A 24,279-nucleotide genomic window follows, 5' to 3' on the forward strand; every position below is an offset into this window, starting at 1 on the left:
ATTGTTCTGGCTCTGGTTTCGTTTCTTTGTCACCCCACTAAATTGGAAGCAGCTGTGCAGCCCAGCCTCTGAGAAAGTGCTGAGCGTGGCAAAATGGGCTCTGCCCCTGTGCCAGTTCCCTGGCAGGGCTGGCAGCCTGCTGCACCACCTCGGAGTCCTCTGGGTGCCGGGGCAAGGCTTGCTCTGTCCACCCTGGGGATGCTCTCCCACCTGCTCTGGGGGCTCGGGAGCAGCACAGCCCAGGGGCACCGTGTTTCAGCAGCTTGGGGGTCCTGCCTGCTGCCAGCTCCGCGTGCTTCCATCTGGCATCTGCTCCATAAGGGAAGAAGCCAGAGCTGGAAAGATGGAGCCTGTCTCCTGGGAGGCAAATGTGCCCTGGGGTGAGGGAGGGGGCTGGGTGGCAGCAGGCAGGAGGCTGCTGTGGGCAGGTGCCCTTGGTGATGGTTGGCTGCCAGCTTCTCCTGCCCTTCCTCTCCTGGGCAGCTCTGCAGCTGCACTAGCCTGCACAGGGTTTTGCTCCAGAAGTAGCTGTGCTTTTGGGGCGAGCAAGCGAGCCCTGGGCTTGGGCTCTCTTGGGGGAGAAGAGCCCCCATGAAGTGCACAGTGGCATTTGGGGTGGGGGAGCATGTTTGGGGTTGAGCTGAGCCCTCCAAGCCTACCCCGCTGGGGGCTCCATGCATAGCTTGGGGAAGGATTTAGAGGAGCTTTTGAACTTTCCAGTGATTTCATAGCCCCCCCTGCCTTGCCCCTCACTGCTGGGTTGTTTTGAGGACCTTCCGGCTGCAGCATAAGCTGCCCACATCCTTCTCCCCCAGCCCCTCACCACAGGTTGCTCCTTGCTCAGGTCCCTTGTGTTGTTCCTGGCCTGACTCCTTCCCAGGTCTGCCAGCTCTGAGCTTAGTCTTGGGGCCAGGAACATGAAGCAATGAAGGAGGAATCCTCTCCGCTGTCCATCCCACCGCCCTGGGGGACACCAATGGCAGGTGGCCTTCTGCAGTCCTGCTCTTCCCCTCCGGTACCGCTCCCTGAGCGGTGACCTGGGGGTAGCCACGTGTTCCTGGTAGATATGGCCCTACCAAGCCCAGACGAAGGCAGAGTATAGACAAACTCATCTTGCCCCTCTTTCATTCCCTGGCCTTGGGACTCTATCCCCTGGATTTCTTCCCATGGATTCATTGAGTCCTTATCTTCAGACTTGTGTGGCCACAAGCTGTTTTGTTCTTGTCCTGTCTTGCTGTGTGCTTCCTCTTTACGGGTCTCACTTTTGCTCCCATCAGCTGCAGACACAAAGGGGAAATAGGGACATGGTCCCGTAGGCTCAGCCCATCCCTCCGATGTACTGTTGCTGCTGCCCAAGGTGTGGCGGACTGAGATATTATCTGTACAGATGTACAGACGGGGATTCCTCTTGAGCAAGCCTGAGCATGACTTGGGCTTCTACTAAAGCAGAAGAGATGCATCTGGCAGCCATGCCCCAAGGGGTCTTACCTAAGCAATGACCCAGCCCACCAGGGAGCATCCCTCTTCCCACCCGTCTGGGTGGAAATAAGGAGTGTCACCTGCCTGTGGGAGAGTGGGGCTGCAGGCAGGCAGGAGCCAGCACTGTGCCTTGTGCTGTGGTTTGGTTGGGATTGCCTCTGTCCTCCGTGCATGGCTGTCCGGGTACGTGGTGGCCTGTGGCAAGCCTCAAGCTCCTCCATGCAAGGAGGACCCGTTCCTGACTTGGGGCCGCCTCTGGTGGCTCCTGGTTGCTCCCAGCTGACTTTTACATTAATGGTGTCCGGTTCTTCTCCCTAGGGGTCCTGTAGGGTTTTCCGCATTGGGAAGCGGAAATGTGGCTTCCTCCCATTGTGCCTCTTCCCTCCTCAACCCCCCAGGCCGACCCTGGGGGAGTACCCCTTCCCACAGCCCCTGGACAGAGCCAGGCAGCACCTCCGCCCCCCACGTCGGCACCCCTGGGGGGGCTCGGACCAGCCCTGTGGATGTGGGCTGTTGGGGGGCTGCTGGCTGCAGAGGATGCCATGTGAGGATGAAGGTCTGAGGAGAAGCATCCTCGGGATTTCCCTAAACCCATGGCGGTCTCATGGGAAGCCTTGGCCAGGAGTGTGAGTTTGCTGTGAGCCTCTGTGCCTGCCCATAGTGGGTCATCCCGCTGCCCCTCCCCACCTCCAGGCAGCCTCTGGAGGTGCTGAAAGCTGCCTGGAGGCATCATCCAGGTCCTGGAGGTGGTTTCTGCCTGGTTTTGGAGGTTTCTGCAGCTGCATTTGAGTGAAGCCCTGAGCAAATCCCTCCCTCTGCCCTTGAGAGAAAGGGTCTTTATTTGTCTAAATTTCCAACAAATGGAGCCTGAACCTTGCCCTGGAAAAATGTGCCTCCTTCCCCAGCCCGCTGAGAAGCAGGTCAGGGTTGTGGCTTGGAGGGGATGGTCTTTTGTCCCGGGGACAGTGACCTGAGTGGGTGCCAGCAGGGAAAATGGCTCTCGGAAGAGCCCCTACGAATCCTGTCTCTGCAAACAGGCTCCTGAGAGCAGCTTATCTCTCCCTCTCTGGCGTCTCCTCAGAAATTACATCTCCCCTTAGCTCTGGCCCTCCTGCCCCCAGGCGCTGTATCTCCTCCTGCACCCCCCACACCACCCGCCTTGGAGCAGGTGACTGCCCCGATTATTTGTGGGGCCTCTCCCAAGGCTGCGCCGTCCCCGCAGTCCCGTGGCCTGAAGTGACCAGAAGCAAGGGGCTGGGACCAACCTGCCCTTCTGGTAAGCTTCTTGGTGTGATGTTAAAATGTCCCCCACAGTGTTTGATGGGATGCTGAGCAGGAGCACCTGTCTTCACTCTGGGGGGGTTGCGTGGGTGCCTGGAGGGGTGTTCTTTGGCTGGGGAGCAGGCGTGCCTGGTCTTGTGCACTCAGTACGTGCTGGGGAGAGAGGTGTGTGCGTTCATCAGGGGGCTGCCATCGTTAGGGACCCCTTGTTGGTATCTGGCCAGCGATACATCAGGGCTGGAAACCCACTCAGCAGCCCCTGTGGGGAGGTGGATGCCCATGGCCTCAGGGGACTCAGCAGTGGGTGGAAGAATCCCAGCTGCGTTGCCTAGGGGAGTTTTATGGCTGGCTCTGTCCCCAACTGCCTGCTCCCCTCTCCCTGGTGGGAAGCCCTTCAAGGACGGCGCTGGAATCCCACCAAGCCGTGGGGAATTTGCTACCTGGCCAGGTTGCTTTACCTGCTGGGGGCAAGGGCCCCCCACAAGCCTCCTGGGGCTCCTTGAACTCTCCAGATAAGGGACTTTGCAGCTGGCTGGTGTGTATAGTTCAAAACACACCGTGGGGCTGAATGCTCCCCTCCCCGTGCCTCCCTGCGCCACCCGGCAGCCAAGATAACAGCTGGTCGGAGGTGGGTGCTGGGAGCAAGGGACGGCCTCCTTAGCTTCTGCTCTGCGGGGAGTTTGTGTGGTGGCTGCAAGCGCCGCAAGCCCAAAGGCAGCGAGGGTTTAGAGCTGCCTCTCCTTTTGCCCACAGAGGAGTGGAGGAAGCAAGGTGAAGCGGATCAAATGTTGCCCAGGGACCCTGCTGCACGGGCTGCCTTGCAGGAGGGTTTTTCTGCTTGCCAGGCCGTTGCGGTGCCAAGGGGTTTGTCTGCACGCAGTGAGGCAAGGGGGGAGGCAGAAATGCCCCCGTACTGCTGACTCGATGATCTCCCTCCTCAGGACGCAGGCAAGAGCAGATGGGGGGAGCGGATGGAGCAGCAAGGCTGTTTGCAGAGAGGCAGGGCTCAGAAAGGAGAAGAAGAAGAATAGGAAGTGTTAGCAGCTCTCTGGTGGAAACTGCTTGCAAAGCTCATCAGGAGTAGGAAGCCTGCTGCAGTCCATTGGAGGGACAGGGGTTCGAAGCAAAAGAGGCCATAGCAGAAAAGCCAGATGAAGCTCCAGAAGAGCCTAAGCAGTTTCTTCCACCTTCTTTTGGGGAACCCCTCAGAGCATCTGCAAAGGAAAGGTTAGAAAGCAAAACTAAAGAGCAACAAGTCACTAGGGCAAGGCAAAGGAAAGGGAGGGCGAACTGGCTGGCTGTAACATGTGGCTTCTAGTTGTTCATTCACAACTGCCCCAGCCCTTGGGGACTGGGAGGAGGAAAAGATGTGACGTTCATTTCTAAGAAGAGCTAGAGGGAACTTCAGGGAAAAGATGACCGGTCAATCTGCTGCGGTGCCTGGGTGCCTGCACAGGGACGGGGTCCACGGGCGGGTGGGGAGGCTCCTGTCAAGGGGCCCCCAGACTGGGGCAGCGCTTTGTAGGGACTCTAGGTTTGTGGTGCCCACGCCGCTTCCCAAAAAACATTCAACCAGGGCTTTCAGCCCAGTTTTTAAGGGACCTGGCTGGTCAAGAGGGAGGGTCCTCGCATGGCTCTGTAATTGGTATGAAAACAGGAAGGAGGGTGTAGGAGTCTGGTCACTTTCTGCGGTGGAAAGAGATTGTGGTGTTGGGTCCTGGGTTTTTTTTCAGTGCGTTCGTGAGTGACCTAGAAAAGGGAATGAGCAATGAGATGACAGGGCTTCCTGAGGTGATTGGATTACTCAGGTTCATGGGGACAAGTGCCAGCTAGGAAGAGTACAGACAACCATTAGAACACCAGCAGTAGGCAGATGAAATTCAGTTTAGATAAATATCAAGTGATAGATGGGGGGGGGAGCCCCAAATGCACAAACAAGATTACACACCGAGCTGACTGCTCGCAGTGAGGCCTGGGGCTGTTTCGGATATCTTGGTGTGCATAAAAACACATTGAATAATCCTTGTGAGTGACAAAGCAGAAGCAAAGCAGGAAAGCCTTGTGCCGCTCTTCAAATTCACTGCTCATCCCCTTGCAGCCCCTGTGTGCCCCCAGCCCCAGCATCTCCAGAAGGGTCGAGGGGAGCCAGGGGAGGCTGGGAAGAAAGCAACAAGGAGGACCGAAGGCGTGGAGCTGTGCCTGGATGACTAAGTGAGCTAGAATTTCTGTTTGGAAAACGTGCTGTAGGGTGGATACAATCCAGGCCTGTAAAGCTGTGGCTGGCATGGAGAAGCCACTCGAACGTTCATCCACCCTTTGACGGTGAGGGAGTCACAGCTGAGACCCTGCGCACCGGCAGAGATGCTGCCCTCGCTTAGAGGCTCCTGAGTTAGAGGGGGAAGCAGGGATTTCACAGAAGTGAAACCCACTGCAGGCTACAAAACACAGGAACACCAAGTCCGTCCCAGCTCGGAGGCTGGGGGAGCAGTCAGGGAGTTAGTATATGCATGTGCCACTCTTACCCTTTCTTGGTATCTGCTTTTACCCTCTGATGGAGACAAGCTTTTGAGACAGACCAGCCTCTGATTTGACCCAGGGTACCTGCCCTTATTTTGGCAAGGTTTGCATTTGTCCCAGTGCTGCGGTGAGGGTGCACAATTACGCACGCTCATATGTCTTGTGAAGTACCAGCACATGTCCTCGCAGCTGGTGGCTGAAGGTGGAGGCAGGCAGGATGCTGCCCAGGAGCCTGGTTCTCTGGACCCTGGCACACCCGTGAGTGGCATGGTTAAGAGTTTAAGCATGCACATGAAATCTCAGGAAACGGGCGGTCTCAGAGCGTTTCCCATCTTCCAGCTGAGTCACGGCCATCAGGCTTGCACATAACTTGCACACCCATGCTAGGCTTGTTCCCTGCCCGCAGGTAAACCTCAATGGCCCCCAGATCAGCCTTCCTGCCGGGAGCGCTCTCGTGTTGTGCAGGGGGGGTGACCGCATGTAGGGGACAGGGTAAAGCCTGGGGAGGCATCTGGCCCTGCCCCTTCTTGGCCACCCTCGGAGGAGGTGCTGACGTTATCCCTGCAAAGTGATCCTCTACAAGCAGCAGCAGGAGGACATGGGGTGCTTGCCATCAGGCCTGACGGCAGCCCCTTGTCTAGGAACTGGAAGGGCGGTGCTATGCTTGCTGTGGCGTAAAGGGCTTTTCTTGAAAGAGCTGGTGTTTCTGGGTATAAACCCATAGCTTGCCTACCCGGTATGATGAAATTGCTCTTGAGTGGAAAGCCAAGCATGCGCTGTGCTCACCTTCAGTGAAGGCAGCAGAAGCAGGAGAAAAGGCAGTGCGTGGGAAGGAAAAGGTAGGGACATCTCTGAAGCCCAGTGACAAACAGCTGTCCTGCAGTGCAAGTTTTTCTGCAGAGGTACAGTGGTTTTGGTGGTGCCCTGCCATGGGCTCCCAGGGCTTGGCTGGCAATGGGACTGCGTGTGGCCCAATACCGCAGGGGTCACTTAGCGTCTGTCAAGGCTTTTGTGCAGCATGAATGGGCTATTAAAATTGTGTCATCCTTTGTTTGTACCTGCTCAGAGGCACTAGCCTGTGGTTTGTTAAGCCTACTCATTGTTATCTTGTTCCTTCCGCTTACACATCACTTCTGAGGGGATGAGACGGGCCACTCTACGCCCAGCAACAAAATGGATGTCCTTACCCCAAGGCCCCACATCGCTCCCCCTGCCCCCTGTCCCACGGGCTGTGCAGCCATTGAGTTGGTGGCAGGGCTAAACATCAGGAGACTCCTCTGGGAGGTGGTTCGAGCTGCGCTGCACCGGTCCCATGGCTGGAGGGTGGCCTCCGTCCCCCGGTCCCTTACGGTAGGGCTGCTCTCGCCGGGTGGTAGCAGGGTTGCCACCTGTTGCTGGCATTGGTTCGTGCGACCTTTTCTGTGTGTTGTAGGGTTGTTTGTAAGAGCCAGCGGCTGGACGCGTTTCCTGCCGTAATGAGTGCTGACCCGTGCGCCCTTTGGCAGGCACCGGCTCTTTGTGGAAAAAATTAGGAGGCACTTAGGGAAGTGAGACAGAAAACAAACAGAGCAGGCAGGAGGCTGCAGCTGGGCAGCCAGGCAGCGCCCGCCGAGGAGGTCAGGCTCCTGACGCAGGGATGTGGGCGCTCTCTGGACGGAAGCAGGAGGTGGTTGAGAAAGCAGGGTGGTGGAGCAGCACGTAGCGCCCTGCCCTGGTACCCCCCGATCCCCCCCGACTCCTCTCTGCAAGCCCTGGCTCCTGCTGCCGCCTCCTCCACAGCACCCTTCCCTTCCTCCCTTCCCTGGGCACCTGGGCAGCGGGACTGGGCCGTGTGCCAGCTGTGGTACCCGACACCTCTTCTCCTCCTCCGCGGATACCGCTAGACCCACATGGTCCAGCCCCCGTGACTTGAGCCGGGGCCTGATGTTCACCCCCAAGAGCAGGGGGGTGTGAAAGGAGGGGGACACGCCACCTTCAAATACGCCAAACACGGGGCTCGTCCTAGCTCTGTCCTCCCCAGGTATGTCTGTGGGGTTGGTCCTGGCTCCTGTTTCTTGGGACACTGATGTGACCTGGTGGGGGGCTGAGAGGGGGGCTGGGGGCTTGGCTGGGCAAGGGATAGCATGTCGAGGGTTTGCTGGGGACCTGCGGGGGGAGCTGGGGTTCTCCCGTCTGTTTGGGGGTGTGATCTGTTTGCTTGGGGACAAGCAGTGGCCCCAGCAGGGTTTCTGTGTGCAAGGGGGTGGCAGTTGTGCTTGCAGATCCCCCTGCTAATCCTGTGTCAGGACTTGGGGCGTCTCCTGCCCCTGGAGGTGCTGGCAGGCTGCCGGGAGGGGATTTTGGGATGTTTTCTCTGGAAGGCCAGCTGGCTTACAAGGGCAAGGCAGGAGCTGTCATGCCCATAGCTGTTAGCGTAGGAAGGCAGGAGAGCCACGCTGCAGATGGCTCTGGCGCCATGGGGTGGCACCTGCCGGGTTGGTGGGGCTCTCGATCCATGCAGACATACCTGTCAGCCTCCTCTGGCTTTTCCAAGCAGCCAGCAGGCCCTAGGGAACCCATGCAGCCAAAGGCAACCCACCTGCTCTCCACATCCTGCTGGCTATGTTTTGGCTCCGTCATAGCTGTAGGCTCCCCAACCTGCAGGATCTCACCGGGGGAGGAGGCGAGCTGTGGCCAGAACCATGCGGGCACCTGCAACAAGGGACAGGCTCTGCTGCCTTTAACGCACGCCGGGGCTGGCAGGGACTACAGATCCCAGCATGCTGCTTTCTGCCTGCCTCCTCCCACGCCCTACCTGGCAGGGCGCAGGCAGGGATGCTGTAGCCGGCAGCAGTGCGGGTCTGGCTGAGGGGCATGCCCCGGGGGGGCCGGGGGCTCAGCGCCAGGAGCCCTGCTGCAGATGAAGCCCTGGGAAAGGTGCCGGAGCACCTCATGCTGCACCGCCCGGACTGGAAAAGGACAAGGCAGGCCTGCGGCTTCTCCAGGGCGGCTAATCCCACTCAGCCCCAGGAAGAACGGGGTGGGGGGGGCTGGGAATGTCCCTTCTCAGGGCTCCTGGGGCTGCGTCTTTGGGGCTGTCTGCGGGAAGAGCAGCACCAGGGCGGTGGCAGGGGCCAGGCAGGTGGTGATGGGGGGAAAGGAGCAGTGGGTGCCGGGGAGGGGACAACTGTGTCAGGGATGCCCTTGGCTTTCCAAGGTGACCCAGGAGAGGGGCTGCGAGAGCCCCAGGGAAGTGGGAATTGGAAATGTGGGGGATTGCATGGTTCTGGCCAGAGAGGGTGCTGAATTAAATGTGTCTTTTGTGCCGCCGTGCCCCAGGCGTTGGAGGGAGGTGGGGAGGGCGGGGGGGGGCCGGACGCAGGCCGCTGCGCATATACTTTGCTCACAGCCCCAGGATTGGGGGCAGAGAGCTGCAGGCTCACAAATCCGTTAAAAGCCTGCTGCAGAGCAGCTGGCACTGAGCAGCCTGGGCATCTCAGGAAAGCAGTTTCCCTTTCAGAGGGAAGGCTTGGTGTCCTCTGGCCAGCAGCATAAGGCTATGTGTCACAGGCCCTTGGCTGAAGGGCTCGGAGCCCCACGGCTCCCAAGCTGCTGCATTGTGCTCTCACCATTTGCCGGCTCTGTTTGGTCATGGTACTGTGAAACACTTACCCGGCAGCATGGCTGAGGGCTTAAAACCAGCACTGTCCCTGCTGGGCTGCATCCGTCACTCCCCCATAAAATCTTCTGTTTGCTTGCCAGACGGAGAGCAGCCACGCGACTTGGTGAGACCTGCACTGAACCTTGCCACGCAAGATGACAGCAAGAGATGGGCCCCAAGATAGGTAATGCTGGGCTCTGGTGTAGGTGTGGGGGCATATGCAGGATACCAGGAGGTGAGGGAGAACAGGGGGACCCAGCATCTGGGAGAGCCCCTTTCCAGCATGCTCACTGGGCTACAGAGCTGTCCCTTCCCTGAGATGTTCTCTCCATCAGCTCTTCCTTAGCAAATGGGCTGTAAACAGCCCCTGGCGCTGGGACACGCCTGGGGAGCGTGACTCCCCTCCCATTGTGTCTGGGTGCCACGGGCCAAAGAGCAGCCAGCCTCCCCTCGCCTTTTTACCCTCCTGGGGAGGGCCTCCTGTGTCTCCTCTGGCAGCCCAGGCTAGCAGGGGTTGTGGTGCAGGGGAAGGGGCAGGGACAGGGCAATAAAGTTCATCCTTCCTCCTCCTCCTCCTGATGCCTCCAGCCATGGGGTCCGGGACAATCAGAAGCAATGCCTGTCCTCTGCCCTGCCCAGAGTCCTGCTCCAAACCACTCTATCCCCTCTGCAGGTACAAGGGTGTCTGGCTGATCTTCTTCATCCTCGGCCTGGGAACGCTGCTGCCATGGAATTTCTTCATGACTGCCAGGGAGGTGAGGGCTTCCCTCCTGCTGCTGCCCATGACACTAATCATCCCCTGTCACCTCTAGGGACCATGCTGTAGGTGTGGCAAGCACAGCGTGGCACAGGGCCCCTGTGTTTGCACACAGGAGACAGAAGCATGGGTGACCTGCATGGGACAAGTGGCACTGAGGTGGCAGGAGGAGCCCTGGACTAGGCATGGGGCGGGAGAGGGGACAAGGGTGACCTGAGTGTGCTGGGGGGGAGACCTCGCAGCACCTCAGCCCCACCAGGCTCCTTCCCTCGCAGTATTTCATCAGCCGCCTTGCGGACCCTGAGGAGACAAGCCACTTCTTGAACGAGACTGGTGGGGCTGCCTTGCCCCCCTCCTACCTGCAGTCCATGTTTGACAACTTCATGACTCTCTGCGCCATGGTGCCTCTCCTCATCTTCACCTGCCTCAACTCCTTCATCCACCAGCGGTGAGCCTTGCCCCGTCCTTGTCCCTGCCAGCCCCCATAGGGTTGCCCAGCCTTGGCCAGTCTTCCTGCCCCAGCACTGGGCCAAACCACAGCCCGTTCAGTCAAGTCAAAGGCAAAACCACCAGTCTACTGTGCTGGGGCTTGGCTGAGATACCTGTGGGAGAGCTTGGCCACAGCCTCACAGGCTTTCGGAGCGTGGGTTTTCCTCACTGAGACCCTCTCTTGCAGGATTCCCCAGCAGATCCGCATCTCAGGCAGCCTGGTGGCCATCGGGCTGGTGTTTTTAGTCACTGCGATCATGGTGAAGGTTGCCATGGAGCCTCTTCCCTTCTTCATCTTTACCATGATCAGCATCGTCTTCATCAACTGTGCGTAAGGCAATGGGGGGAAGGAAAGGGGCACAGCCCCATGGCTAGGACTGATCTCTCTGGGAGAAGAGCATGAACCTCACTGCGGGAGAGCCAAGGAGGAGAGGGACCTGCCTTGCCTTGCAGGGTGGGAGCCTTGGCTCCTCGCAGAGGTGCAGTCCACCCTTGCCTTTGGTTTCACATTTCTGCTCATCTTTCCCCTTTGCAGCCTTCGGCGCCATCCTCCAGAGCAGCCTCTTTGGGCTGGCAGGGCTCCTGCCTGCCAGCTACACCGCTCCCATCATGAGTGGGCAGGGCTTGGCGGGCACCTTTGCCGCTTTGGCGATGATTTTCAGTATTGCAGGTGAGTAATTGCTGCCCTATGGGTGCACTGCTGTTAGCAGGATCTGCTGAGGTCACACTGCAGGGTTGGGTGGGAGATGGCAGCAGGACCTCACTCCTCTCAGCTCTCGTCATCTTCTTTTGTTCCCCCTGTATACTCCCTGTGGTCCCAGTTGGTGCCCAGCAACCTGAGAGCTACATCGGTTACTTCGCCACGGCCTGTGTGGTGATCTTGCTGGCAATCTTCTCCTACATCCTTCTGCCTCGCATGGTGAGACTTTGTTGTCCTGGTGGGGAAGGGTGTGGGGACATGGGACCTTTGCACATCACAGCACAAAGACTGCGGCCCACCAGCGCCCCAGCCTTGGCTCCTACCAGCCTCCATCTCCTGGGTCTGGGCAAGCTCTCCCCTGTCCCGAGGGAGCTCTCTGGGATACTTCCCAGCTCAGATACCCCAGTATCATTGGAGTACTGAGCCCCTGGGTGAGCAGGAAAGCATAAGTATGGTACGTAAGTGGAAGGAATACTTTGCCCATATTGCATTTGCCCATATTGCCCGTATTTGCCCTGTTACCACACAGCCCCCAGCAGCCTTCTTTCCTCCTGCATGAATGAGTTCTCCGTGGCTGTCTCTCTGCAGGATTTCTTCCGATACTACTCCATGAAGGACAAGACAGAGTACCATGTGTACAATGCAGAGCTGGAGACCAAGAGAGACCTGATTAAGAAAGGTGAGGGGCTGAGAGGAGGAAGGAGAAAGAGGAAGAGTTCAGAGGAAGAATGAGACAGAAAGACTAAATTAGACCCCAGCTTTCTGGGGTGTGCTATGCCCTACTCATGTCTGTCCCTGCAGATGAGCCCAATGGGGTGGAGCAGAATAACTCAAAGATCATCCCTATCCACAATCCTGATGAGAAGCCCTCGGTCGTTGCTATTTTTAAGAAGGTCTGTGAATTGCCAGCAATCCCTGCCCTGCCCCTCACATCAGGGGACGGGCACAGGTGTAGGGGAGCATGGGGAGAGGAGACCAGCCCTGCACTGGTCTCTTACCTTGTGTTTGGTACCAGCCTCTTTCTTTCATCTGCCTAGCTCTGGGTCATGGCTCTGTCTGTCTGCTTCGTCTTCACTGTCACCATCGGTGTCTTTCCTTCCATCACAGCTAAGGTGTCCACTGTCCTCGGAGAGGGAAACACATGGGGTAAGTGTGGCCAGGGATGGGGTGGGGAAGGAGGAAACTGGGAGCAAGGTAAATGGGAGGAAAGAAAGTGAGGCTTGAAGTAGCAGGGGTGCCTGAGGAGGAGACCATTGTGCATGATGGTTTGTATGTGGACACCAGCCTGCCTGGGAGAGCATTCCAGCCCTTAGCGGGAAACCAGGAGGACCCAGACCTGCAAGACAGTCTCCGTGCAATTGGCAGGAGAGTCTGGGGCACCCTGGGCTCATCAGTGACCTTCTCCCCCTTCTGCAGGTCTCTACTTCATCCCTGTCTCCTGCTTCCTGCTCTTTAATGTCTTCGACTGGACAGGACGGAGTCTCACCGCCCTCTTCACATGGGTAAACGTGGGCAGGGAGCAAATTTCAGGCACTCCTCCCCAGGCCCATCAGCCATGGCTGTCACTGGGGCTGCCATCCATGGGGCCTGGAGGAAGGAGGCAGAGAGCTGACTTTAAGTCCTAAGCAGAGATTTATGGGTCAGAGCTGAGAACCACAGTGTTGTCCTGTCCTCTTCCCACCCCTCTTTCAGCATGGCTTGGATGAAGCTGCCTCCTCCACTTCAGCCTCTTTGTAAACAAGCCTTCATTCCAGCTATGCAAACCGCCAGGCAGGACAGCGGCAGGGAAAGAGGTGAAAGACAGGGCAGCCCAAAATAAATCCTCTGGCCTCCACACAGGACACAACTGCTTTAAAGAGCCTTGTCCTGGGAGCAGGGCAGAGCCATGCCACATGGGTCACAGAGCTTTCCCCTGCTGCATCCCCTTGCTTTCATCTCCCCTGCCTGGCTCAGAGCTGTTGGGGCTGGGTGATGGGAGCTGTGATGGGGGGGATGTGTGTGAGGAAGTGAGCTGTTCTGTCTGCATCTCTTCCTGCCCCTTCACCCACCCCCCAAGCGCTGTTTCCCCCTGTATTGTTCAGGCTGTTTATTTAGAGAAGCTTTGCAGCACCCCGCGCCATGGGGTCTGTCCAGGCCTGGCTTCCCCACAGCCTGGAGCTGCTTCTTCCCTGGCCATTGCTGCTGGCTGCCCTTGGCCTTGGCCAAGAGCCGTGTTGCCTGGTGTCCAGGCCACAGCCTCCGTGGTGGGATGACCCAGCAGGAGATGTTTCCAAAACAAGGCTGTGTGGAAAGTCTGACTGCATGTGGTTTAGGCCTCATTTCCCTGGTTGGAGCCCTGCTTGCTCCTTCTCTCCTTGGGAGGAGAGGCTGCTGCTCTCACCAGTTTGCCCACAGACATGGCAGCTGGTCTAACCTCAGCTTCCCCCTGTGCTCATGACCTGCCAGCCCAGGCAGCTCCCAAGGCAGCTGTGGGTCTCTCCTGACCCCAGACCAGTAAGCCCTGTCATCTGCAACCCTGGCACCCCACTGAGGGGACCCCAGACAGAGCCAGGCATGACTCGTACAAGGGGCTGCCTTGGTCCCAGCTGCAGAGACAACAGAGGGGGACGGTGCCTCCTTCCTCCCAGCCTCATGCATCCAGGGACTCTGCTAGGATCTGAAGAGGCTTTAATTCGGTCCGTGCCTTTCCCAGCACTGGCTGAAACAGCCTTGGTGTAATCCCCTTCACAGATTGCTGGATCTCGCCCCACTTGGCTGGGGGATGACGTGGGAGGCTGAAGAGCTCGTTAAAGCCCTGTTTGCAGGCCCTGAGGTGCCAGAGGGGATTTACTTTAGCCAGCCTCATCCTGCTGCAGGATGAGATTGTGTGAGCGTGCATGAGGCTCTCTGCCCTGTCTGTTTCCAGCAAGGGCTAAGCTGTTGCTCCCAAGCCTAGCTCTAGTGCTGCTGCTTTCCAGGTCGGCTGGGATAGGACTTCAGGGTAGTAGTCAGACCCAGTAGGACCTCCTTACCACAGCAAGTGGTGATGCTGAGATTTGTTCTAGCAGAGAAAGTCTCTCAGCAATTCTGCCCTCTCCGTGGCTCCTCTGCAGCCCCGGTGCAGCCGAGACAGCCTATCTATAGCCCCTGCCAGCATGCCATGGCGTGGGGAATGTCCACTTCTCAGTCGCTCAGTGACCTGTGTTTTTCTCCCAGCCTGGGAAGGACAGCTGCCTCCTGCCAGTGATGGTGGCCCTCCGTGTCATCTTTATCCCTCTGTTCATGCTGTGCAATGTGAAGCCTCGTGACTACCTGCCTGTCGTATTCTCTCATGACGCCTGGTACATCATCTTCATGATCTTCTTCTCCATCTCCAACGGCTACCTGGCCAGCCTTTGCATGTGCTTCGGGCCCAAGTGAGTATGAGCTGGGGACAGGGGAAGGGTTGGTTACACCCACAGATGCCAGCCCCAGCACAACTGGAGTCTGGCTCTGCCCAGCTCTGGTGTCTGCAGAAGGGGATGCAGGTGCTGAGGGGAATTGCCACACCACCTCAGGGAAGACAACGCCAGTGTCGCATCTCCCTGCCTTGTGCCTCCATATCCTAGAGATGAGGCAGCTGTTGTTTGGGCCCTCCGTTTCCCCCACCTGCCATGCTGGGGAAGGGGCCCAACACAGCAGGGATTTGGAGGGGAGTGAAGCGTGGCACAGCACTCGTGGCAGGGTGAGCAGCCTTGCCCAGCACCAGAGCACAGGCAGCACAGGGAGCCCAGCTGGGGCGCAGGAGTCAGGGAGGGGTGTCCCTGGCGCCGGGAGCTTCAGGGCAGCCTGCCTGATGGATGCACTTTTTCCACGAGCCCATGGAGGTAGGCTCTTGGAGCCAAGGTGGATTTGCTCTTGCCATTCCTCTGCTGCAGAAGAGCACAGCATCTGGTCCTCTGTGGCTTCCTCCCACTGCTCCGTTGAACTTGCAGCAGGGCACGGGGCACGCGTCCCCAAGGATGGGTATGACACCTGTTTCTCCCCTAGGAAAGTGCTTGCCCACGAAGCAGAGACAGCTGGAGCCGTCATGGCCTTTTTCCTGTCGCTGGGCTTGGCCCTAGGAGCTGCCATCTCCTTCCTGTTCCGAATTCTCATCTAGCAGAGGCACCTGGAGGGTGCAGGGACACCAAGAGATGGCTCCGCATCCTCCTCCAAGGCCCTGGACACCTCAGCGCTGTGGGGAGATAACACCTCACACCTGCCCCTGCCAAATCGCACTGCCACAGCAGATGTTACGCACAGGGACGGTTCCACTCCTGCAGGGTTGGCCTGGCTCCTGCCACGCTCAGCTGTGTGATGCCTTCAGGCCTATGTGCCTTCTCCTTCCCCATGCTGTGTGTGTGTAAGACCCCTGGGATCTCACAGAGGTCCAGCCACCTCCCACGCTGCGTAATTTCCCCAGCTCAAGGCCAAAAGCCATTCTCAGCCTCCTTCTCTCTGACAGAGTTGAAGGCAGGTATCCAGTGTTACTCCCTTTCTTGCCCTTGTCCCCAAGGCAGTTAGGGGCTTGCTCTCCTCTGCTTCCAGGGGGCCTAGAAACATCTCACGCCACTTCTCCTGCTGGTGAGACTTGCAAATGGGGAGGAGAGCCCCAGCCAGCCTCACCATCCCTGCTGTCTGCTAGGCGCACTTTCCCACACGCAGCAGCAGCCCAGGGACATAGACATCCATGCCCCACCACCACCATGGCTAGGCTGAGGGAAAAGGAGGTCTCCACACCCCGCCTTCTCCCCCTCTCCTTGCCTTTGTTCCCTTTTTTTTTTTTTTTAAATTTTTCCACTTTCTGCCCCCTGGCTGTGTGACAGCAGGTCCCACCATGGGCTGCAAGAGGAGGGGAGGCAACTCTCTTCCCACCCAGGCTGCCTTCCCTTCCCACCTGTGCTGCAAGGGGAGCCTTGACCTCTCCTTTGGCTTTCCCATCCCTTCTCTGTGTAAATGTGTCTGTACAGTTGCCATTTTCTATAAAACGATTGAAACGCCCTGTTGGGTATGTGTGTGTGTGTCTCTATCACCGCAGGGGAGAGGGCTGCGGAGGGGCAAGGGCTGAAGGGAGCAGGCACCAGAATTTCCTGGGCATCCCTGGGTTCTCCTGTGGTGGTGAAGCCGTGTGTGCATTCCCCCCATGGACGGGCCAGTGGCTCTACGCTACGGGGACACGGCCAGCAAGAGAAAGGGGTGCTACCCTCGGCACCCCGACAAGGGGATGCAACTGCACATTTCGGGGTGCAGTGACCTGCGAGCTTTCCTTGTACCTGGCAACGGCCGGAGTGCCACCTCTTGCTCCTGGGGGGGGGGGGGCAGAACTACACCACCCTACCAGCGGGCCTCCACCCCGCACCTCGCCCCTCTGCTCCACGCCTCCCCGGCCTCAAGTTGTAGGGCCAAGGTCTCTTCATCCCACCTCGGGGGAACCGCAGCATAGACCCTAAAACAGCGGACACCCCTCCGGGGCTGCGCGGACCCTCGGTTCAGCCCAGACCCGGAGCCTACGGCCGGAAAGAGCCTCAGAAGCACCACTGAGGGCGCCGCCCGTCACCCCTGTGGAAACCTCTGGAAGACTACACTCGTATCACTACCTACTGGCGACAGTGCTCCTCCGCCGCCACCCGTGGGAAATAGTTCCCCGCCGGGGCTCCCCGCCGCCCATCGCCGCGGCCCTCCGAGCGCCGCGGACCCGCGGCGCTCGGAGGGCCGCGGCGATGGGCGGCGGGGAGCCCCGGTCCGGAGCGGGCCCGGCAGCGGCATAGAGCTGAGAGCTACGCGCCCGCCTCCACCATGGCCGCCGCCGTTAAACGGCAACGCCGATGGGGCCCCACAGGGAGTTCTGCCGCCACGCCCGGGGAGGGAAGCGGCTGTGGGGCCGGCCCGTAGCGCGTCCAGTGGGGTAGACAGAGGAGGATGGGGTAGGCAGGGATTGGCGGGGAGGTGTTTTCATGAGGGTGGTGGACACCACGAGGCTGCAGAGGGATCCGGGGCCGTTTTAAGGCGGAAGGAGACGGCGGGTGGTGCGACCCTCCCGTGCCTATAAAAGGCGGCCGGCGACGATCAGACTTCTTTTGCCGGTGTGTTACACTATCACGGTAAGGGTGGTGCGTCGGATCGGGCCTGGTGCCCCCGCTGTTCCCCGGTTCTATCGTCTTGCGGTTGTTTTGCAGATGCCTGAGGAAGCGCAGCACGGGGAGGAAGATGTGGAGACCTTCGCCTTCCAGGCGGAGATCGCCCAGCTCATGTCGCTTATCATCAACACCTTCTACTCCAACAAGGAGATCTTCCTGCGGGAGCTCATCTCCAACGCTTCCGACGTGAGCCCGGGCCTTGCTCGCCCCTGCGGGGGCGGCCCCCTTTCTTTGTCGGGGGGCTCGGGGGAGGCTGATGTCCCTCTGGGGGTGCCCGGGGAGAGGCTGGTGCCCCGGGCAGCCCACAGAGCTTTTGCTGGGGGAGGGAGGCAGCTGTTAAGTAGGGAGGCTGTGGCTAGCATCACCCTCTCCCCTAGGCTCTGGATAAGATCCGTTATGAGAGCCTGACTGATCCTTCCAAGCTAGACAGCGGTAAGGACCTCAAGATCGACATAATCCCCAACCCCCGGGACCGCACGCTCACCGTGGTGGACACTGGCATTGGGATGACAAAAGCGGATCTCATCAACAACCTAGGCACTATTGCCAAATCTGGTACCAAAGCCTTCATGGAAGCCCTGCAGGTGGGTTCCCTTTGGCTGCTTGGGTTCCCTAGGGCCTGGGCCACTGGCTTTCACTGAGGTATAGCCCCAGCCCTGCTGCCTTTTTTACTGTTGGAGCTATTGGCCTACCTGAGTGTGCTTCCTTGCCTCTCCAGCAGCAGGGAGGAGCTGAGGGTAGGGCTGTCTGCTTGTTGGTGCTTGCCCCTTTTTCTTTGCATGCTGACCCAGTTCTTTGCTGCTGTGAATCAGTTGGAGACATCTCCCCTCTCCTCATTAGTCCATTATGCTTTCTCTGCTTTCGTAGGCTGGCGCAGACATCTCCATGATCGGGCAGTTTGGTGTGGGTTTCTATTCTGCCTATCTAGTGGCCGAGAAGGTTGTGGTCATTACCAAGCACAATGATGATGAACAGTATGCTTGGGAGTCATCAGCTGGGGGCTCCTTCATCGTCCGGACTGACCATGGTACGTGCTGTACAAAACCGTGTATCTCTCTGCTAGAAGCACCCATTTTCCTGGTGCTCCCTAAAGCTGGCCTGCGTTATCAATCACCCTTGTTAATGTGAGGTGTCAAGTAACAGTTAGGCTCAGGAACTGGTCCCACTTGCTCTCTGCCTTTTAACAGTCTGCCTTGAAACGCTAATGTTTCTCTCCCCGCACCGTAGGTGAGCCTATTGGACGGGGCACCAAAGTCATCCTGTATTTGAAGGACGACCAGACAGAGTACTTGGAGGAGCGGCGTGTCAAAGAGGTGGTGAAGAAGCACTCCCAGTTCATTGGCTACCCCATCACACTCTACGTACGTAAGGGAAGGACTCGGGGAACCCACTGGAAAGCTGAAGGTGGGGTGGGTGGTGTTGGGAGCAGGAGTCCTGAAAAGGGCAGAGTACGGTCTGTTCTGTTCTGTTCTCTTCTGAAGCTCCTGGCTGCTGGGTATTGTGCAGTGGTGCTCTCAGCTTCTGTGGCCAGAGGTGATTTGAGGCTGGGAGTTTATTAGAGGTGGTGGGTATCCAGCCATGCTTTTGGCTTTTGATCTCTGCAGCTGGAGGTCAACTAAACCAGCCATGGAGGGAGAAGGGGTTCCTGCACCTTGTCACATTTTCTCAGATACAGCTTTTGGTGGCATGAGCTGTGGAAGGACTTTGAGGGCTGGTTTCAGGAGAAGCCCTAGTTCCAGGTGTTGCATTTGTTGAGACTTGTGTTACATCAGGAGGTCACACATTCCTCTCATCTGGAGCAAAAGAGTTCCTGGTAATGGTTGCAGCTAAACCTGGCTCTCGCTTGTCCCTTTCTTTACAGCTGGAGAAGGAACGTGAGAAAGAGATCAGTGATGATGAGGCAGAGGAGGAGAAAGATGAGAAGGAAGAGCCAGTGCCCAAAGATGAGGAGAAACCCAAGATCGAGGATGTGGGCTCTGATGATGAGGAGGAGGGAGACAAAGGCAAGAAGAAAAAGACCAAGAAAATAAAGGAGAAATATATTGACCAGGAGGAGCTGAACAAGACCAAACCTATCTGGACCCGCAACCCTGATGACATCACCCAGGAGGAGTATGGCGAGTTCTACAAAAGCCTCACCAATGACTGGGAGGACCACCTGGCTGTCAAGGTGGGTGCTGGGCCACGCTGGGAGAGACAGAGGGCCCCTTTCCAGCCCGTACCCAGGGCCACCACGTGGTTGTGTCTCAGTACAGGATCGAGGGCTCTCAGGCCGCTCGGTGGTGCCACAGCCTGCACCTCCCGTGCAGGCGGTGGGGTTGGCAGTGCCAGCCTAGAAGCAGGACAGGATGGTGTTGGGCCTCAGAGAAGCATGACTTCTCTGTCCAGCCCTGCTGGATGCCAGAGAGCCCTGGCACATAGGGGCAGTGGGGCTGAAGAAGGGGAACTGCAGGCTGCTTGGATGCTAGAGACCCTGCTGTGCCCCCCTGGCAGCCCCAGCGCTGAGGAACAGCAGTTCAGCCTGTCTACAGCAGGTCATGGGGATAGGGGTAGCACCACAGCAGCTGTTTTTCCTTCCTGGCTCTGCAGCACTTTTCCGTGGAAGGGCAGCTGGAATTCAGGGCCCTGCTCTTCATCCCACGCCGTGCCCCTTTTGATCTCTTTGAGAACAAGAAGAAGAAGAATAACATTAAGCTGTATGTGAGGCGTGTCTTCATCATGGACAGCTGTGATGAGCTCATCCCCGAGTATCTAAGTAAGAGCCCCTTGCCTCAGCCTCTCAGTGCAGACTGGGACCCCCCCCAGCCTGTGGTACTGCTCCCAGTATAAAGCAGCTGGCCGAGACACTAGCTGGTGTGGGCACACAGCAGTCAGTGTCTTAGTACTTCTCCTCCTGTGGTGACACTCAGAGCTCCTAACTCGACTCCTGTTTTCGTTTCCCCTACTCAGACTTCATCCGGGGTGTTGTGGACTCGGAGGACCTGCCTCTGAACATCTCTCGTGAGATGCTCCAGCAGAGCAAGATCCTCAAGGTGATCCGCAAAAACATTGTGAAGAAATGCTTGGAGCTCTTCTCCGAACTGGCAGAGGACAAAGAGAACTACAAGAAATTTTACGAGGCCTTTTCCAAGAATCTGAAGGTGAGAACTGGGCACCCTGCACCTGGAGGAGGGAGGGGCCCCTGACCTGTCTGCCTGAGGAGTAGTTTGTCCTTGTGCCAAGTCTTCTCTGTGTGGGTATTAGGGTAGAGGGGGTCTCGCAAGTTCCCCAGAGAGCCTTTGTGGGCAGCTGGCCCCTCTGGTTGCCCTAGGCCCAGGCTCACATGGTTAGGGAGTGGTCAGAGATGGCTGTGCCTCAGGGGTGGCCAAGTGCAGTGCATGCAAGTCCCATCCTGGAAACTTCATGCATCTCTTCTGCCCCCAGCTGGGCATCCATGAGGACTCGACCAACCGAAAGCGCCTTTCAGAGCTGCTGCGTTACCACACATCCCAGTCAGGTGATGAGGTGACTTCGCTTTCAGAGTATGTGTCCCGTATGAAGGAGACCCAGAAGAGTATCTACTACATCACAGGTGAGCCAGAGCTCCTCTGTGCCCTAGTGAAGTGGAGGCAGGTTACCTGCCTACCAGCCCTAACTTAAAGCAAACTTTTCCAGGTAGGTCCTGCTCCCTTCAGCAAGCCCTCCCTGCTGAATCACAGCCCATCCCTCAGGGCTGGGGAAAGATCACCAGGCCTAGAGCCCTGGCTGCAGCCAGGTTTATGCTAGGGGCTCTGAGTGACTGGTGCTGTTTGTAGTGTTGTAACCAGCTCTCACATCTTGGTGACATCTCATTTCTACACCCAGGGGAGAGTAAGGAGCAGGTTGCCAACTCAGCCTTTGTGGAGCGTGTGCGGAAGCGTGGCTTTGAGGTGGTGTACATGACAGAGCCCATTGATGAGTACTGCGTGCAGCAGCTCAAGGAGTTTGATGGCAAGACTCTGGTATCAGTTACCAAGGAAGGGCTGGAGCTGCCTGAGGATGAGGAGGAGAAAAAGAAGATGGAGGAGAGCAAGGCCAAGTTTGAGACTCTTTGTAAACTCATGAAGGAAATCCTGGACAAGAAGGTGGAGAAGGTGAGATGGGCAGGGAGCTTCAGCCCGGGGCTGTGTCCTGGGCTGGAGGGAGGAGGGCTGGGCCCTCCACAATGCAGGCAAGGCCCCCAGCTCAATGCATGCCTCTCATCTCCTGCAGAGGAGCCGCTAAAGGAGACTGGAGGTCCCAGCATGCACTGCACCATCTTGCTCTAAGCAGCCAGGCTGCAGGTGAGGGGCACTGACCCAAATACGTGCATTGATGGGAGAGGGTAAGTGTGGGAAACACGCAGTGGGTGCTGAAGGTGCTGGCTGAGCTGTCCAAACTTATCTATGCAGCAGTCCTGGAACTGCTTGGAGGATCTCTGCTTGCTTTGGGTTGTCCCCAGGTGAACCTGGGGCAAAGACCCGGGGTATCATGTGCGCTGCTGCTGGGCCCGGTCCAGGCTGTATGTGGACCTTGCTCAGCTAACCCTTGGCTACGTTGGCAGGTAACTATCTCAAACCGGTTGGTTTCATCTCCTTGCTGCATCGTTACCAGCACCTATGGTTGGACAGCCAACATGGAGCGCATCATGAAGGCTCAGGCGCTGCGGGACAACTCTACCATGGGCTATATGATGGCCAAGAAGCACCTGGAGATCAATCCTGACCACCCAATCATGGAAACCCTCCGCCAGAAGGCTGATGCTGACAAGAATGACAAAGCTGTCAAAGACCTGGTGGTGCTACTCTTTGAAACTGCTCTGCTGTCCTCTGGTTTCTCCCTGGAAGATCCCCAGACCCACTCCAACCGCATCTACAGGATGATCAATCTGGGGCTTGGTAGGTGTCCATGCAGCTTCTTGGGCTTGAAGCAGGTCCTGAAGCAGATAAGCTGCTAGCAGGCTAGCATGTAACTGTCTTGGGACAGGGGGGAGGTCAGTAAGGGAGCCATGCTGGTGTGGTGTGCAGAACTGGCCATGTAAGGTGGCTAAGGGCAAGTGGAAACATGGAACAAGGTACTTTAGGAGGGCTCAGGGCTCTGAGTGGATTGTCCCGTCCTCAACGAGGCCAGGAGCCACCACCAAGCTGCTCAGATGAGCTGAGGCTTTTCAGTTCTTCACCATCAATGTAAAAACTCCGCCATGGGAGATGTGACCTACCTGGTGAAACAGCCTGTGCTTGCACCCAACTTATTTCTCCAAGCTGGCTTTTTTAGGCAAAAATGTAAATGAAGAGGTGCTGTGACTTGGCGGCATAACTACTGGGTGCTAATAGCCCTGTCCCTCGGGCTGTGGGCAGGAGTCGCCCTTTGCTCTGGGAGAGGCCATTCCTCTGGGATCACTTGGTGTCACTTGGAGGCCTCACCTCTTCCTTTCCTCCTCTCTCCCAGGCATTGATGAAGATGAGGTGACTGCAGAGGAGCCCAGTGCGGCTGTCCCTGATGAAATCCCCCCTCTGGAGGGAGATGAAGACCCATCCCGCATGGAAGAGGTAGACTAAAGTAGGAGGAAGCCTCTTCCCTCACCTGTGAGGCTTCTGCCCCACCTCATGTCCGCTTAGGAGTGGGTTTGCTCCCACCAGCTGCTACTGACTCCTTGGTGGTGTCTCTTTTTTGGATTTGGTTGGGTTTTTGGTTTTTTTTTTTAGCAGGGGCAGGAGAGCATGATTCCTTGTTTGTCAGTAGTGATTCAGGCAGCCCAAGGCCTGTCTCTTCTGTGTCTTTCCGCTTGTGTAGGAACAGCTGTTGGGGAGTGGAGGTGAGGAGGCATCAGGTTTCCCCTGTCTCCCCCACCATGGGGTCTCCTGTGTTCCCAGTAGGCATCAAACACTGCCCTTGCTCTGAGCTGCTGCCTCCCCAAACCCCCAGGGTAGGATGTTGTATTTCAGTTGGCTTGGTTATTTTTTGTTTGATTATTTTTCTGTTGTTCTACTGGAATTAAAGTATCAAAGAATGTGGTTTACACAGTGGGGTCCCTTGTGTTTCATGTCTACCATACAAAGGAGAGTCTCAGCCTGCGTCTGAGGGTACCAGGCCACTGGTCTCTCCCCTGCCCTGACTGGTTTTCAGAGCCCTGCTTTAGCTGATCTCTACCACTTCTCTGCCCAGCCACCATGAGGTGGGTTGGAGAAACACATGGCCTGCTGTGCAGGTGGGGTCATCTCCAGCAGGCAGTAGTTGTCCACCCAGAGCATGGGATGCCCTGCAGCCTGGGAACAAACCTTTCCAATCTGCTCATGTCAGCTGGGCAAGCGGTGCCAGGACCCGAGTCTGCACTGCTGCTGGCTGGTCTGATCTGAGCATCCCTGGGGGAGAGAGCTGTGGCAGGAGCCATCTGCCTGTTCCTGTGCAGAGGAGGGAGTGGAATGACAGCTCAGGACTGTACTCAAGCAGTTTCTCTTCAGTTCTTAGGCCAAACAGCTCTTGCTCTGTGCTTTAGACTTCAGCCTGTCTTTTCTGGGCTTCTGCAGCCCTGGAGGGTTTAGCAGTATCTGGCCCCCCTCTGGATTTTGCCTGTGTCCAAGATGACAAAGAAGCCTGGGGCATCACCTCTGATTCATATGCCTCTCGCACACCCTGTGAGCAGGGTTTGTCACCCTTGGCCACAGTGGCCCCTGGGGTTTGATGGGAAAGTGACACCAACATCAAGTTCTCTTGTGGGCCACTTGCCAGCAGCCACAGGCAGAAAATGGAGTGGGCTTTAGCCAGTATCCATCTTCAACAGGGAGGGAGGAGGCAGAGACTGCTGGAGTCCCTCATTGCACACCAAGGCACTGCCAGTGCTGCACGCTGGTGTGGCAGCTGTTTAGGTGCAGGCTGCTGGGGCAGTGCTGGAGCTGAGCTAGCAAATGTCTCCAGGGTGGTTTTCTTTCCCTGAGTCAGAAGAAAAAAATTGTTTAAGATTTCTTTCTGGATAGGGAGGTTTTGCTAAATAATTGGTAAAGTCAATTCTTTTTAACTTAAAATGGTTTGGGATTTTTTTCACTATTTTTTTCTTTAAATCTATGTTTAAATTAGAAAAAGGATCCCATTCCCAACCTGGCAGACAATTTTTTTTTTTTTTTTGACCAAAGGGAAAAAACCAAAATCCATTCTATTTTCCAATGGCAGCAGATGGCAGGGGCAGACATTTGGGGGAATTTGAGGGGGAAAGATGAACAGCTGTGAGGCTGCATGGGCACTTTCAAGAGCTCAGAGCTAGAAAAGCAGCACAAGTAAAACTGCT

The 24,279-nt window shown here is 57.3% G+C and overlaps 2 protein-coding genes across 9 annotated transcripts in view; both read left to right on the top strand.

Annotated features, from left to right (window-relative positions):
- SLC29A1 (solute carrier family 29 member 1 (Augustine blood group)) overlaps positions 1-15,863 on the top strand; it is a 33,704-nt gene extending 17,841 nt beyond the window's left edge. For 4 of the 7 annotated variants that reach the window (XM_075748983.1, XM_075748985.1, XM_075748984.1 and 1 more), the window contains 12 exons: positions 9,019-9,101; positions 9,591-9,672; positions 9,950-10,122; positions 10,351-10,490; positions 10,699-10,833; positions 10,985-11,082; positions 11,452-11,542; positions 11,665-11,756; positions 11,901-12,009; positions 12,280-12,365; positions 14,059-14,258; positions 14,872-15,863. In XM_075748983.1, coding sequence (XP_075605098.1) covers positions 9,073-9,101; positions 9,591-9,672; positions 9,950-10,122; positions 10,351-10,490; positions 10,699-10,833; positions 10,985-11,082; positions 11,452-11,542; positions 11,665-11,756; positions 11,901-12,009; positions 12,280-12,365; positions 14,059-14,258; positions 14,872-14,983 — 1,347 coding nt within the window. In that variant the 5' untranslated portion in view covers positions 9,019-9,072 and the 3' untranslated portion in view covers positions 14,984-15,863. Of the gene's footprint in view, positions 1-2,628; positions 2,756-5,814; positions 7,298-9,018; positions 9,102-9,590; positions 9,673-9,949; positions 10,123-10,350; positions 10,491-10,698; positions 10,834-10,984; positions 11,083-11,451; positions 11,543-11,664; positions 11,757-11,900; positions 12,010-12,279; positions 12,366-14,058; positions 14,259-14,871 lie in introns of those variants that run through there. The other 3 variants (XM_075748986.1, XM_075748982.1, XM_075748988.1) reach the window with 3 other exon arrangements.
- Positions 15,864-16,968: 1,105 nt separating this feature from the next.
- Positions 16,969-23,016, top strand: HSP90AB1 (heat shock protein 90 alpha family class B member 1). 2 transcript variants are annotated; one of them, XR_012834647.1, is made up of 11 exons: positions 16,969-17,186; positions 17,378-17,584; positions 17,868-18,027; positions 18,228-18,361; positions 18,862-19,170; positions 19,590-19,755; positions 19,950-20,140; positions 20,424-20,571; positions 20,844-21,112; positions 21,231-21,342; positions 21,562-21,700. XR_012834647.1 is itself a non-coding variant. In XM_010304900.2 (11 exons), exons 1-11 carry the CDS (start codon positions 17,040-17,042, stop codon positions 22,553-22,555), a joined length of 2,175 nt encoding a protein of 724 aa, XP_010303202.1. In that variant the 5' UTR covers positions 16,971-17,039; the 3' UTR covers positions 22,556-23,016. The 2 variants fall into 2 exon arrangements, 1 of the variants encoding a protein (XP_010303202.1); XM_010304900.2 differs by lacking the exon at positions 21,231-21,342 and adding an exon at positions 22,446-23,016 and having other exon boundaries at positions 16,971-17,186; positions 21,562-21,895.
- Positions 23,017-24,279: the final 1,263 nt, after the last annotated feature.

This window comes from Balearica regulorum, chromosome 3 (genome assembly GCF_011004875.1).
Source record: "Balearica regulorum gibbericeps isolate bBalReg1 chromosome 3, bBalReg1.pri, whole genome shotgun sequence".
NCBI lineage: Eukaryota > Metazoa > Chordata > Aves > Gruiformes > Gruidae > Balearica > Balearica regulorum.

Excerpts from the sequence above, each read along its gene's own strand:
- HSP90AB1 (XM_010304900.2), top strand. The coding sequence starts at position 17,040 with ATGCCTGAGGAAGCGCAGCACGGGGAGGAAGATGTGGAGACCTTCGCC. Across the intron at positions 17,585-17,867 it reads CCTTCATGGAAGCCCTGCAG|GCTGGCGCAGACATCTCCAT; the intron begins GTGGGTTCCCTT and ends CTGCTTTCGTAG. Across the intron at positions 20,141-20,423 it reads CCTTTTCCAAGAATCTGAAG|CTGGGCATCCATGAGGACTC; the intron begins GTGAGAACTGGG and ends TTCTGCCCCCAG.